The 13,934-nt window shown below is 42.5% G+C and overlaps 1 protein-coding gene across 2 annotated transcripts in view; it reads right to left on the reverse strand.

Annotated features, from left to right (window-relative positions):
* The window catches only part of Brinp2 (BMP/retinoic acid inducible neural specific 2), a 103,509-nt gene that overhangs the window by 16,102 nt on the left and 73,473 nt on the right, over positions 1-13,934 (reverse strand). For both annotated transcript variants that reach the window (XM_085842441.1, XM_021166491.2), the window contains exons 3-4: positions 6,451-6,641; positions 5,104-5,312 (exon numbers count right to left, since the gene is read on the reverse strand). In XM_085842441.1, coding sequence (XP_085698567.1) covers positions 5,104-5,312; positions 6,451-6,641 — 400 coding nt within the window. The remainder of the gene's footprint in view (positions 1-5,103; positions 5,313-6,450; positions 6,642-13,934) is intronic.

Here is a 13,934-nt window from a genome sequence, read left to right on the forward strand (position 1 = left end):
AACTGGATATTCATTTCATATTCAATATGTCCTTGGGAGAGTTCCAAAAAAAGAAAAACCAAAAAACAAACAACAAAAAATACGCTTTCATGGATAGTGGTCCCTTTTTTGAGAAAACAGGCAGTGGCTATAGCTCTGGAACCATCCGCAGGCATTGTAAGAAATGTGACTTTGAATGCTTATCTTTCATTCCTCCATTGTAAACTTAAGGGATATGTCTAGGAACCCATGGCAGAGGCTTTGCAAAAACGCTGCTGGGTGCATGAGCTGAAAATCGACTTAGACCAATTATTTTTCTTCTGGAGAGAACTGACTGAGCGCTATGTGAAGACAGATACTGTACGTAAAAGGAACTGACTGTCGAGGATTCAGCTAATACAGAATAGAGACTAAGCATGTTCTTCTAGACATCAGGAACTAGTATAAGACCATGAATAGGGATGTGGTCCCTGCACTGATGGCAGATAGAACAGGGAGATAACCTTCAGTAGGGGCCATTGTCAGCCCTGCATTCAAGGGAAGCTGTTTGTAAGTCAAAGCCATGGGCTTCAGAAAAGTCTGATGAACAGAGAACATAGCATTCAAACAAAAGAAGCAGGAGAATAAGGCAGGTGAGGATATTTTAAAGAAGAAACATATTTCCAAACAAGAATCCGAAGGAGTATGCTCAGCGTGTGAGCAATCTCTCCCAAGCCACAGATGTCTGCAGTAGATTCAGTACTTGACTTTACAGAAGTCTCTACAAGCCATCTTTATACTCATATTGCCTGTTTCTTTCAACTAAATGTATGCACAGGTATTCATATGCATGGTAAGCAGATTTATCTGACACATGTGCAAAATGGTAGGTCTAGAGACAGGTAAGACTTCCTTCCTTCCTTCCTTCCTTCCTTCCTTCCTTCCTTCCTTCCTTCCTTCCTTCCTTCCTTCCTTCCTTCCCTGCTTCTCCCCATCGTTTTCCTTTCTTTCCTTCAATCCATCATTTGACAATGGCTTGTTTACTCACTACCCACAAAGTGACAAGCTCTGTACTCTTCTAGGGAAGGAAAGCTGAGTGAGACACAGCTTCTCCTACAAGCATCTCTTAGTGTTCTGTTTAAATAATCATGTTAGCTAGCAACTATAGTTCAAAAGACAAGCTTATTAGTGGCAGAATATGCTTGGAACATTGAGAAGGAACATTTAACTATGTTAGGAGTCAGGAAGAAATTCACAAGAGTCACTTTTCTAAGCAAAGAAGAGAAGGAAGAGCCAGTTAGGTCAACAGCCAGGCATTGGGAACAGAAAGCAAGTGTCAGGAAGTGAGATGTATCTTAAAAGCATCTGGTATTTGGATATACCTAGGTTACACGTGTGGGTGGAAGGTAAAACGTGGATGGGCAGAAAGAGGACTCTTTAGAGATGGAACTAGAAAGACAGCAGGGGCAAATTATCAGTGACTTTGTTTTGTTAAGAACAATCAACCAGCTGGGCAGTAGTGGCGCACACCTTTAACCCCAGCACTCGGGAGGCAGAGGCAGGTGGATTTCTGAGTTCAAGGTCAGCCTGGTCTACAGATGAGTTGCAGGACAGGCAAGGCTACACAGAGAAACCCTGTCTCGAAAACAAACAAACAAACAAAAAGTCAACCCTTTCAAGCTCCAACTGTGTTATTCTCTGGGCAATCTGTACATTTATTTATTTTTTATTAGATAGCACAGAATTTCTTCAAGGTTGAAACTCTTCTGATGATTTAATAATTTTACAGAGAGGGAAATGAAGTCCAATGAAGTTTGGTGACTTGTTCAAAGCCCAACCCCCATGCAGGGGTGGGACTCAAACTCTTGCAGTGGAGCCTGTTTTCTTTCTGTTGCACTGCACAAGCACGCCACTCCGGTACATGGGTTTGCTCTGTGTAGTTTAGAGCCATGGAATCAGGGGATACCCCAGTGTGTACTCATGCTCATAGCAACAGTGTATGGTGACGAGCTGAGAGAGGAGAATAGAAAAGCATTAGGAAAGAAAATCAGGTATGAATTGAGAAGGACTTGGATCAGGGGACCAGAATGGGTATGAAGGGAATTCAGGGGCAGGGAGTAACGATAATGCTGGATCAATGAACCAAGGGGAGGGTATGAGGGCGATGGGCTACTAGAAGGTAATGAGATCTTTGAATTGTTGATAAAATGTCTTCCTCTCGTTTTGTGGCAAGAATCTTGTGCTTCTTCGCCCACTGTGACACAGCTCATAAGAGACTGAAGGATGAGGCAAGATCCTACAAAGTTCTAATATCTTGGTAAAACTCTCTCCAGGCTACTTAGAGTCCCTTTTCATCATCGGGAGTTGCATTCGATACCAGTTTCATAAGTGAACCTTTTCATTCTGTTCATGGAAAGCCATCCTCTTCCCCCACATGCTCCCTGCAGACATTAGAGCCCTGCAATCCACTACCTTCTCTTCAGTTCATTTCCACCACGCTCCCTGTATGTCACAGCTAGTCTTCAGCAATATCTCTATAACCCCTTGCTCTTCTTAAGCATCCACTTCACCTGTTTTGATCTAAGGACAGCCTCACTTCCCTAGGCATGTGGTTACCCCTACAGCCTTCTCTAGTGGTGGCTGTTCTCTTTCCTATCTGATACTCCTGAGAAGGGAAATGAATCAGGTTGCCCACGGCAGCTCTTCATTATTGTCGCCCATCTCTGGCTCCTGGAAGCCATGTAGCCCACCATGCCCCCTTGCCATTGGTTTTCTTGTTACATTTCTTGACTCAGTGAAGATTTACAGTAGAACTTACCACCCACAGCCTGTACCATGCCCACTGACTTCTGCATTCATCCATGTGGTCCTTTAACCTTTGTTCCTCCTCCATACTTGGCTGGCTTAACTTGCCCCCTCAGAGTTGTAATGTCATCTTAGTCGCCACACCCAAGCTATGTTCTAGACTTCATTGGCAATTCCATTTCCTCTCTAACTGAAGTAAAAATCATCACACCATACTTCCTCCAGTCTCTTCACACATCAGTTTTCAATGTGGGTCTTGAAAGACTCTTTCAACACATTGTGATCAGACGTCCTGCATACCATATATTTACATAACAATCCATAGCAATAGCAAATAGTTATGAAGTATTGGTGAAAATAATTTTATGGTTGGGGTCCCCACAACATGAAGAACTGTATTAAAAGGTTGCGGTGTTAGGTAGGTTGAGAAATACTCATCAGATTTACTCTTTCAGTCTTTGGACTTGACCTACTTTTTCTCACCTTTAACCCCTTTCTCTCAATGATAGACTTAGAGTCCTGAATCTGCAGTGCCTTCCTTGGTATATAATCTTAATACATTTGCCTTTTTCTTTCTCTTTGTCCCTGTATGCATCTTAGGAAAACCCAATTTTCCATCTAGTGCATGCTTGCTGGTGTGTGGAACCATGAACAGAGCTGATAAAACTCACCCAACTCCAGTGGCTCATCATATGCTGCATTTATGGCCATGAGTATCACAGGGGTCCCTAGAGCTGTCCCCAAGCCCATTACATGTATTCACTCAGGTGACTCTCTTCCATCCCAGCTCTGAAGAGACCATGCCACACATTTTACCACAAAACTTTCTTATTCCCTTTAGTCAAGGTCTTTGCTTCTTGTTTAGCTGAGAAACAAGAACCAAACAGAGAAGAGAAACACATCTTCCCACTACCACATGATACCATCCTTCAACAGGTATCCTTACACATTCTACACTGTCCCTGACTCAAAGAACGGAGTGCTTGTCTGTAAGGCCCATCTCTTCATTCTTATATAAAATGCCAACATGCTCACTTAATGGCCATGCCCCTCGGATTACCTTCTCTCTCTCCTGTTTCATCACTTCATCACTTTCTACCACATTATTCTACTAATATATGGCTAAGCTAGACTATCTCTCATCATGAAGATAAAAACCACCATGTGGATCCCACCACTCTCCCATAAGGAGCCATTCTTTTGATTTCCTCTACAGTGCAAATGGAGTTCCTATTCACAAGCAGTTCCTCACTTTGATTCTTATCTTAGATTCATTCCACTCCATCATCTGTCCCCCCTTCATGTCACTAAACCCAACCCTCTGCAGGATGTCAGTTACCTCTAAGTCACTAAGTCTCTGGATTTACTTGCAGGCCCATGATTTGAACACAGGCTTTATGGATGTAGAGATTTTCATGTTGTGTTCTAGGTATCTATAATAGTATCTGATATGTGCTAAGCACTCACAAAATAGTTATTGAATTAACCGGTGGGTAGGTGAACAAAATCCCCTTGCTCTTTCAGACGATACAAAAGCAGAGCCTAATTTTGATGGCTACAGACTACCTTGATTTTATACTTAGAAATTTTATACTTAGCATTCTCAAAAGGGTTTTCAGTCATCTGTTAACTATAGACCCTTAGTAGAAATACCCTACAGGTTAATTGGAGCAGGGGTTGGGGTGGGTAGAAAGTATAGATTTTAAAGTCACAATAACTACGGATCCCTTAAAGACATGCATGATATCCCAAGGTTCTATCATGCTCCTGCTAAAACTTGTACCTTGTCTGGTGTTAAAATTCCTTTCTGTGGCCATGCCATCCAGTCCAGCCTCCTCTTGTGTAATGTCTTTCTGTTTACCTCTCTGCCCTCATAGTACTCCTCTCTGTGCTTCCAATGGGCATTAAACTGCTTGCTGACTTGGGGCCTTAGCACTTAGAATTGTTAGTTTGTTTAATCAAAACAGTCTTCCTCAGTTTTATACAACCAGGCTTCTCATCTTTCAGACCTCAACCTTACAGGGTAAACCTTGAAGTGCCCTTCTTGACCAATCTAACTAATATTAAAGGGCCCCTCCTCCAACCCCAGAAAATGCTTTTAAATGGTCCTTACAGTGGGGGTTGCTTCAGTGTTTCAACCTCTACTAGAATACAGTCACATCTTTGACAAGAGTAAATCTGTCTGCTGGACCTTCCTTCAGAGAATGGGTGAGCCAACCATTTCTAATGACTGGCTCAGATGCCACCAGAAAGTTACTGTTTCTCTTTGCTCCTACAGCCTGGCTAACCTGAAGCCAGCTAAGGCTCTGGCTTCCCTGCCCAGTGCTGGAAGGCTTTTACCTTTATGGCCCCTGTGGCTATTTGGATATGGTGAAGTCTGCGCAGTGTGCTCTCTCTGTCAATGAAGTAGGAGGCAGCCAGCTGGTGCAGGGTTTCCAGAGACACAGCGGAGCTGTTCCCAGTGCCCCCAACTACAGGGATACCTCCTGGTGTTTCTGACTTTCTGCTTAGTTTCCTCTTGTCCACAAAAATGGTCAGGGACTCTTCTCCTATAACAAAAACATGAGCTCATTAGTGAAGTTGTCAGCCTCAGGATCCTCTGCCATTATGAACCTGTAGCCCTTGGGCAAGGCAGACAGAGTTAAGAGAGAGCCTTGCCCCTGCTGGGGGCCTCTTCCCCATCCTTTCCATTCTGAGAGCTCTGTTCTCAGATAGTGTACAGGGTCACAGGCCTCCCTGCCTGGGAGGCCCCCCTTTCTTAGCTCTTAAAGCCTTCCAAAGCTTACCCCTCAGTGGTGTCTCCATTTAACATCCTCTATTGATCTCCATGGCAGGCAATCTGCCTCCAAGGGGGAGACACAATTCTCTCCTCTCAAGTTGTTTATAAGAAGCCACATGGCTATTACAGCTTCCAGTGAAAGGGCGAAAGCTTTGAGGCTATATTCCTGTTCTCTCTCCATCAAATGCTCACCACCTGCCACATGCCAGCAGCTGGTCTCAACCCTGGGGGAGCTGTGCTTTGTCTACAGCACACTTAACTAAATGTTATGATAAACCCTTCTTTCTTTCTTCCCAGTGCTGTGAGAAGTCTTGTGATCTGTGATCCTGTCTTGTGATCCAGTCCAGAGGCCACGCTCTATTTTGCACAGACCAGTCCCCACCGCCATTCTATTAGAGGGAGATTCACCCAAGTTGTTGGAATTGTGGTTTGGCTGGTTACCAATCATCACAGTGAGGAAGGAGGGGTCAGTAACTCAATGAACATCTATCTATTTCTGAGCCTACACAGCTGACATTTTTTAGCCACAGTAAGAATTAACAAGTGAAGTCCATGGGCTAGATGGCTAATCAAAACAAAAGTAGGAGCGCCCCCTACTGGTATATGGTTAGTAGAAACCCGGGTGTGGGGTGTGTGTGTGTGTTCCCTGTCCCTGTACCCCTCCCCACCCCTAACTTCCTTACCCCACAACCCCCTCCCCTCTGGATGAGAATAGAAATGTTCTAGAGTAGATTTGGGTACAGAGAGAATACACTGTTCTCCAGTGCACCAGAAAGAAAATATTTCTCAGGCAAAAATAAGTCAAGAAAGAAAAAAGATGCAGGGAAATAGAACGATACTCAACAGATCATAAAAGCTATTTTCAACAATGGAACAACCAGTTCGCTGGGGCTGAGGATACTGCTTACCTCCAAGAGTAGCAGAAAGTAAGAAATGAGTGCCGTACTTTTTGATGAGGTTTTCAGTAACCTGTTGCAGATTGGGTCTCCTTCCAAGGAGGCGGATGTTGCGGACAAACTCTGGGGCGAGAGGCAGGGGCAAACTGAAGAAGTCTCTTCTTTCTAGGGCCAAGTTGTTCACTTTCCAACGGGCAAACTCCCTGCAGGGAAAGCCAAGGGGTGAGGAAAAACCCATTGTATTTCAGAAGCAGAAGTGTGAAGTCTGAAATAAGCCCCCCCCTTCCCCATGTCTGAGGCCTCCTCTCCAGACCAGTGCCCTTCCCACAGGGTGGAGAACCCATTGAAAGAGGCTCCTCCTCTGGCTGATCTTTTCTGGACTGAGAAGGTGCCCTCCACCCGAGTTTCTCCCACACAGCTTTCTTACTGGACAGTGGTGGCTCAGCATCTTCCCGAGGCAGTTGCCCTGCCTCACAGAGAAACAGAAAAAGCTCATGTTTGGCATTTGACAGTGATTTGCAGAGAACTGACCAATCAGAACTGTCCTATAGCCGGTGGGTTACATCTTCCATCTTTGCTTTAGTTGCTGTTCACTGCTAAAAACTGGAAGGCTGCTCTAGAAAGAACAGTGTTTTAACTTGTGGGGCTCAGATCCCCTCATATCCTTGGAGATAATTAAATTCCCTATACTTGTTTATTTAGCTCATATCGATTGATGGCACATCAGAAATTAAAATTGAGAAGATTAAAGTTATCTATCCAATACTGCATTTGAAGTTAACAGTAATAAGCCCATTACATATAACAAAATCAATGCATTTTATGGCAATAACTATATGTACTGAAACAGAACAAATTTGACAAGGAGAACATATTGCTTTGTGGCTTTGTAAACCTTTCATATCTGCTTGTCAGAACAGTTTTATTCTCATATTTGGTCAACATTCAGTTTGTCATCATAACTGTGGACTCTTAAGCTTGGGACCACACTAAACCAAAGGAATGGCTAATTCTTAAAGATTGCTTGAAATCCAAAGTTTTTCATTGAAACGGATCTTTAGATCCTCCATGATCGAGTAACAAGGCACAATGGACATCCTGGACACATCTGCTTCCTGAAATACACAGCTTTTAAACAATCTGGCTCTTATTACATAGTTACGAAAACACCACTAACTACATCAGAAATACCTTTAAATACCAGGAAGCTGACTAGCTCATGATAATGAATAGAACTTTTCTAGGATTTGCATTTTCATATGATAACTGAAATTTTATTTTGGTTAGTAAATACCATCAGTTTTCCTTTGAAGCTTGCTTTTTATTTTATTTTATTTTATTTTTGAGACAATATCTGCCAAAAACTTAACTCTAAATAAGTCTAGGCTGTCTGCTACTCTTGTTTTCAAGACAAAGAGTTCCAGGAGAAAGGCTGCTTGCTCAGCTTGCATCCCAGGCACATCTGGACTTTCCCTTGAGATCACCACAGTTCTTTAGGAGCTGCAGACATGTCCTGTGTGCATTTCCTAACTCATCACATGGAACATTGAAGAGACATGTATACAAGGTCAATATTTAATGCTGATAGTAAATTGTACTGCTTCAGGACATTCTTAAATGAAGCTGGCATATTCTGTGTGTGTGTGTGTGTGTGTGTGTGTGTGTGTGTGTGTGTGTGATGACCAGCACATGACTACCAGACTCATTTGAGGTGAGTATTTTCCTTTCAAATAACATATCAGTTTTATTTGCTGCTTTTTTTCTCCCCCACGTTCATTGCAAATGTCACATGGGTCCTGAAAGGAACCCAGAAGACCACATGCATCTTAAGTACCCTGTTTCAGAAGATGTCTGGGGCTCTTTATAAACACATTCAGGGGTTCACTTTCCACGATTTGCTCCTCACCAATGCATTTGGATCTCAAAGAAGAAAAAATTCCAGGTGAAATCTTTGTCTTGAGCTGAAATCTAAATAATTGTAGGAAACGAGTTTTTTACCCTCCCTCCCATATTACACTCCCACATTACACCTCCTGTCTTGGGAAGCATAGGATGTAAAGTCTCCACGGATCTTTCATTTACTCCAATCCTTCTCATTGGAAAAGTGCATAATCTTGGTCTGATCTTCCCGTCAAAGCCAAGGAATACTAATGGTGGAGCCACAGAAAATAAAATAGGTAAAAATAAGTACATGGAAATCCATGTGTAATCTGAGCCTATAGAAGTGGCGCCCCATCCCCTCATCTGAGCTCGAGGCTCAAATAGAAAGGAGGAGCCTATGTCAAGCATCACCAGGGGAACAAAGGGAAATGGTGACTAATAATTCATGGTTTCAACTCAGTCTTTCAAATTTTTCTCGGTGTGGCTTTATTTATCGAACTAGGCAAGTTAGTAATAATATATCCTCAGTTATTTCTTTTGTGCAGGAAATGCTAAACTTTAATTAAAGCGCAGGGTATTTGTCAAAAGCATTAGCTATCCCAAATCCCACTGCAGGGTGAAGAACAGTTGCCTGATCTCATTTGTGGATAGCTGGATGGGAACCAGTATCCTCTCTTTGGCTAGAGGAAAATTACACTGATGAATCATAAAATCAGATTACTAAAAACAGAAACAAAACATAATCAAAAGAAAATCCTTAGGGTCATCAATTCCCACTCTCAGCCTTGGGAAAAGCTACGTGCTGACTTCATTAACTACTAGTGTTTATTATGTTATCTTCCTAGATTCAAGGGTGGAGAGGGGACATTCTTCCATCTCCCATGATTTCTTAAAATGGCCCAAGCCTATCTCTTCCCTGCCTATCTAATCCAGAGGGCATCTTTCTTTCTCTCTCTCTCTCTCTCTCTCTCTCTCTTCTCTCTCTCTCTCTCTCTCATTGATGCCCTCTGACTCATTACCATGTAATACCATCTATTTTCCCTTCCTTCCTCTCCCATTAGAACATAAACTCTACCAGGTAGCATTTCCTGCATCTCTTCCCTGCTATCAGCTATCACCAACATTAGAATCATATTAGCCATTCTCACAACAGAACAATAATAGATATTCAACACCATTGTGTTGAGTAATCGAAGGAGACATTTTTCCATGTCCTTTAATATCCTAGCCTTCCCAATCCACTAGTTTTCAAATTAATGGGAAATTGATTAAAAAATAGTTATAGGAGAATAACGTAGGAAGCAACAACCAATTAGGGATTGATCTGACATGAAATAAATCATTTTAAATGTGTGTGTCAGGAAGTTAAATTTTATTAATAAAAATATAGGTGCATAATTTAGTGCATTTCAAAAATATAAATCAGACAGGTGTGATGGTGTGCATCTATAATGTCTGTACTCAGGAGGCACAGGCAGGAAGCTTGCTACAGATACGAAGCCAGCATGGTCTATGTTGTGAGTTCCAGGCCAATCAGGATTACATAGCTAGACCCTGCCTCAAAATATTAGTAAACACTGCCAGCATATTCTTCTGCTTTTCCTTTTTATACTGTCCGGGTCCTCAGACACCATCTGCAGCAGACATGGACAACATCTCTTGGCTGTCCACTGCCCACATTCAAAGACTAGTACATGGAAAATCTGTCAATTGATACTGCTATGTTTAACACTCAGGTGTCAATGATCAATATCTCCATTCCTCTGCAGTGAGTCTCCTAATTTCTACCATTCGTGATGTTGAAGACTGACCGAAGAAGCCACAGGCTTTAAGTTATGCACTTTTGCTCAGTTTGACATCAGCCTTGGAAAATCTGTTTAACGCAGGTCAATAGCTACAGAATAGTTGACTTCAATGAGGCAACTGAAGCTCAGAAAGGCAAGCAATTGCCTAACATCACGCAACTAGAGAGGAAATGATGCTGTTAGATGTGGAGAAGTTTGAGTACTGTCTGACAAACTGCCCCAGATTATGATATACATTGATGCAGGAGGATTGCCATGGATTCCAAACCAGGCTAAGATAGAATCAAATTGTGTATCAAAAAGGTGGAAAAAGTAGAGGGGAAGGAAAGGGAGATAGAATAAGGAAAGGAAGGAGGAAGGGAGAGAGGTAAGGAGGAAGGAAGGAAGGAAGGAAGGAAGGAAGGAAGGAAAGAAGGAAGGAAGCAAGGAAGAGAGGGAAGGAGGAAGGAAGGAGGAAGGAAGGGAGAGAGGTAAGGAGGAAGGAAGGAAGGAGGAAGGAAGGAAGGAAGGAAGGAAGGAAGGAAGGAAGGAAGGAAGGAAGGAAGGAAAAGAGGAAGGGAGAAAGGGAGGGAGGAGGGAGGAAGGGAGGGGAGGAAGGAAGGAAGGGAAGGAATGGAGAGGAAGGGAAGGAGGGAAAGAAGGAAGGAAGTGAGGGGAGAGAAGACTCTTTAGAGTCTCAAAGAGGCTGCTCATAGCAGGATAATTCTAAAAACCAGTCTTGACACCTTAGTACTTGCCCCGTTGTTTGGAGGACCCGGGAAGCCTTTGACATATTTGCACTCCATTTGTAGCAGAATCAGGTTCCAGCATGAACCTTAGCTGTGAAAACCACAAAAGGGAGATGCCACTGTTGCCTAAAAGAATATAACCAGCTGGTAGCAGAACCTGAGCAAAAAGAAAGCACAGTGACCTTCCTCAGGGTGACAGTGACAGGGGCGAGAACTGGAGCCCAGAAGGGTTAAGGGAGCAAGGTGGACTGAGTCCTGCAATCAGAGGGAGGCCTGCTTAAATCTCACATGGTGGTGGAGGTCAACACTCCATCACTTTTCTACAATTCCATTTTCCGCTGTGTCCCGGAAGTACGTACTCAGACTCGAATCTCTTCAGAAAGTTAGCTATCTTCTAACAAAAATAGTGTCATTACTCAGAATATTTCATTTCTTTATTTATCTAAACAAAACATGAATTTACTATATATTGAATACAGTATACTATTTATATTATGGTGAAACCTTTTTTGTTGATGTTGGATAAAAGTAGTTTTCTTATGCTCATTTGTAGGAGAAGAAATTAAGATTAAGAAGGAAATCAGGACTCACAGACCTGAGTCCACGTATCATGGGTACTCAGGAAATCATAACACAGAGTAACACATGACCTAGAAGAGCGAATGACACTGTCTTAGAAAGCATTTTATGAGCAAACAATAAAAAACTATGGCTAATACATGATGAATTCTTACCATGTGCTAGACATTCTCAGGTTCTTAAAAGAGTTATCTATAGTCTCACTAGAGACAGCTATATCAGGGTCCTATCAGCACAATCTTGCTAGTGTATGCAATGGTGTCAGCGTTTGGAGGTTGATTATGGGCGGGGCCTAGCAAACACATAAGTGGATGCTCACAGTCAGCTAGTGGATGGATCACAGGGCCCCCAATGGAGGAGCTAGAGAAAGTACCCAAGGGGCTAAAGAGATCTGCAACCCTGTAGGTGCAACAACATTATGAACTAACCAGTACCCCGGAGCTCTTGACTCTAGCTGAATATGTATCAAAAGATGGCCTAGTCGGCCATCACTGGAAAGAGAGGCCCATTGGTCTTGCAAACTTTATATGCCCCAGTACAGGGGAATGCCAGGGCCAAAAAGTGGGAGTGGCTGGGTAGGGGGGTGGGGGGGAGGGTATGGGGGACTTTTGGGATAGCATTGGAAATGTAAATGAGGAAAATACCTAATAAAAAAAAAGACTTATCTATAAAATATCCCTATAAGGGGGAAACCATAACTATCTTCATCAGTGGACAATGAGATGAAGGCAGAATACTTTAATTTACCCAGCTGGTCACATTCAAGAAGTGGCAGAACCAGAGTTGAGACATTCATTGTTTTGATAGGACATAGTGTGACCACTGTGATATAGTATCTCTGCCTGAAAAGCAAAGAATGGTTGTAAAACTGGGGGAGGGGAAGGTTTGCAGGAGAAATAATGCATAAGAATAGGGACTTACTGTGAAGCATTTCACTAGAGAAGCTCACTGGCTAAAGAGCTCATATCAAGGGACCACAGTTACAAACAGAATAATCTGCTCCTGGCATCCAGTGACCTGTTACTGTCTCAGATGTGTTTTGGCTCTATAGGCTCTTTTTTGGTGTCGGGGAGGGTAGGAAACTTGATGGTTACTAGAGAGAGGCGGGGTGGGGGGGGGAGAGAGAGAGAGAGAGAGAGAGAGAGAGAGAGAGAGAGAGAGAGAGAGAATATCACTTTGACAGGATTACAATAGTTCACATGGGAATGTGGATAGTTTTCTGGGAAGTCTGTTTTGCAAAGTAGTTACTCTCCCCCTTGACTGTCCCTTCTTGTCCTGCTCAGTGATCTCTTCCTCCTGCATTAAGGTCCTCCATGATGCCGTCCATCATGTCCTGCATCCAAGTAGGTCCTTACCAGCTGCACACTGCCCACAGCACCACGTCCTTTGTCCTCTGGAACTGTGAACTACATTAGCCTCTTTGCTTTGTAACAGATCCAGCTGCAGATATTTTGTTATATTAATGGAATACTGACTAATTCAGGCACCAACTCAGAACTAGGTGCTAACTACAAAAAGGTTCAGCCTCCAAGGATCCAAAAACCACGCACTTCTACTCCAGCCAAATTCTCCCCGGATGTTGAGGACCTTCCTTGATATGAGATTGTTGGGGGAACATCTGAGAATGGAGTTTAAGCCAGAAAGTAGTAAAAATGTGCTTAAAGAACCTATTAACCTGTTTTCCCCCCACAGTATCTAAAAAACCTCAGAAGACAATATTGGAAGGCAGCCTAAGCTAGTCAAAGCATAAGTGTTCATTTTCAATTTTTCATTTAGTAGGGTTTTCTTTTCAGTAATAAAATAATCAAGACTTTTTCCCCCAAGAAAAGAATGTTTTCTATATATCAATTAAATTAACTTACAGTGCTTCAATTAAACCATCATCTTTGTTTCAATTAAGACATCAAGTAAATCTCCATTCCAATTTAGTCATTTCTCCTAAAATTCTTCTCCCACTGTGTTTGTTACTCAGTAAACAGTCTGAGAAAGAAAACATTTCAAACAGCACTGTCGTCCTGAGGAAAGTTCTTTCTAACATCAGAGGACATTGCAGAAAATGTTCCCGGGTTAAACCAAAGGATGAACAGAGCTGTTCAAGGTGGACGTGGAGATAAAAAGGCATCCATACACATTTCAGAGGGGTGCTTCAGTAGATGCCTCTCATCAATAGACGCTCACTGTATTCTCCACCCCCTTCTAGTGCAATCAGGGCTACATCTAAGTGAACAAGAGCCACAAAATGCCCAATTAATAGAAAAATAAAATCACCAATAACAACTATGACAAGATCCAAGAAGGGCAAAATCCAGTGTGTCATATCATATACCATATACCATACACAGCTACGTGTTCAGACATTTTAAAGTAAAAACAAAAAGATTCTAAAGTTATCACAATTATTTTTGTCCCAAAGTGCTTCACACTAATGGCCCAGATTGTCAATAAACCATGGCTGGCTCTTCTCAGTTGTACAACGATGGCTGTACAAGAGTTTAGGGAAAGT

Source organism: Mus caroli, unplaced genomic scaffold, assembly GCF_978045245.1.
Source record: "Mus caroli unplaced genomic scaffold, Mus_caroli_1 scaffold_1, whole genome shotgun sequence".
NCBI lineage: Eukaryota > Metazoa > Chordata > Mammalia > Rodentia > Muridae > Mus > Mus caroli.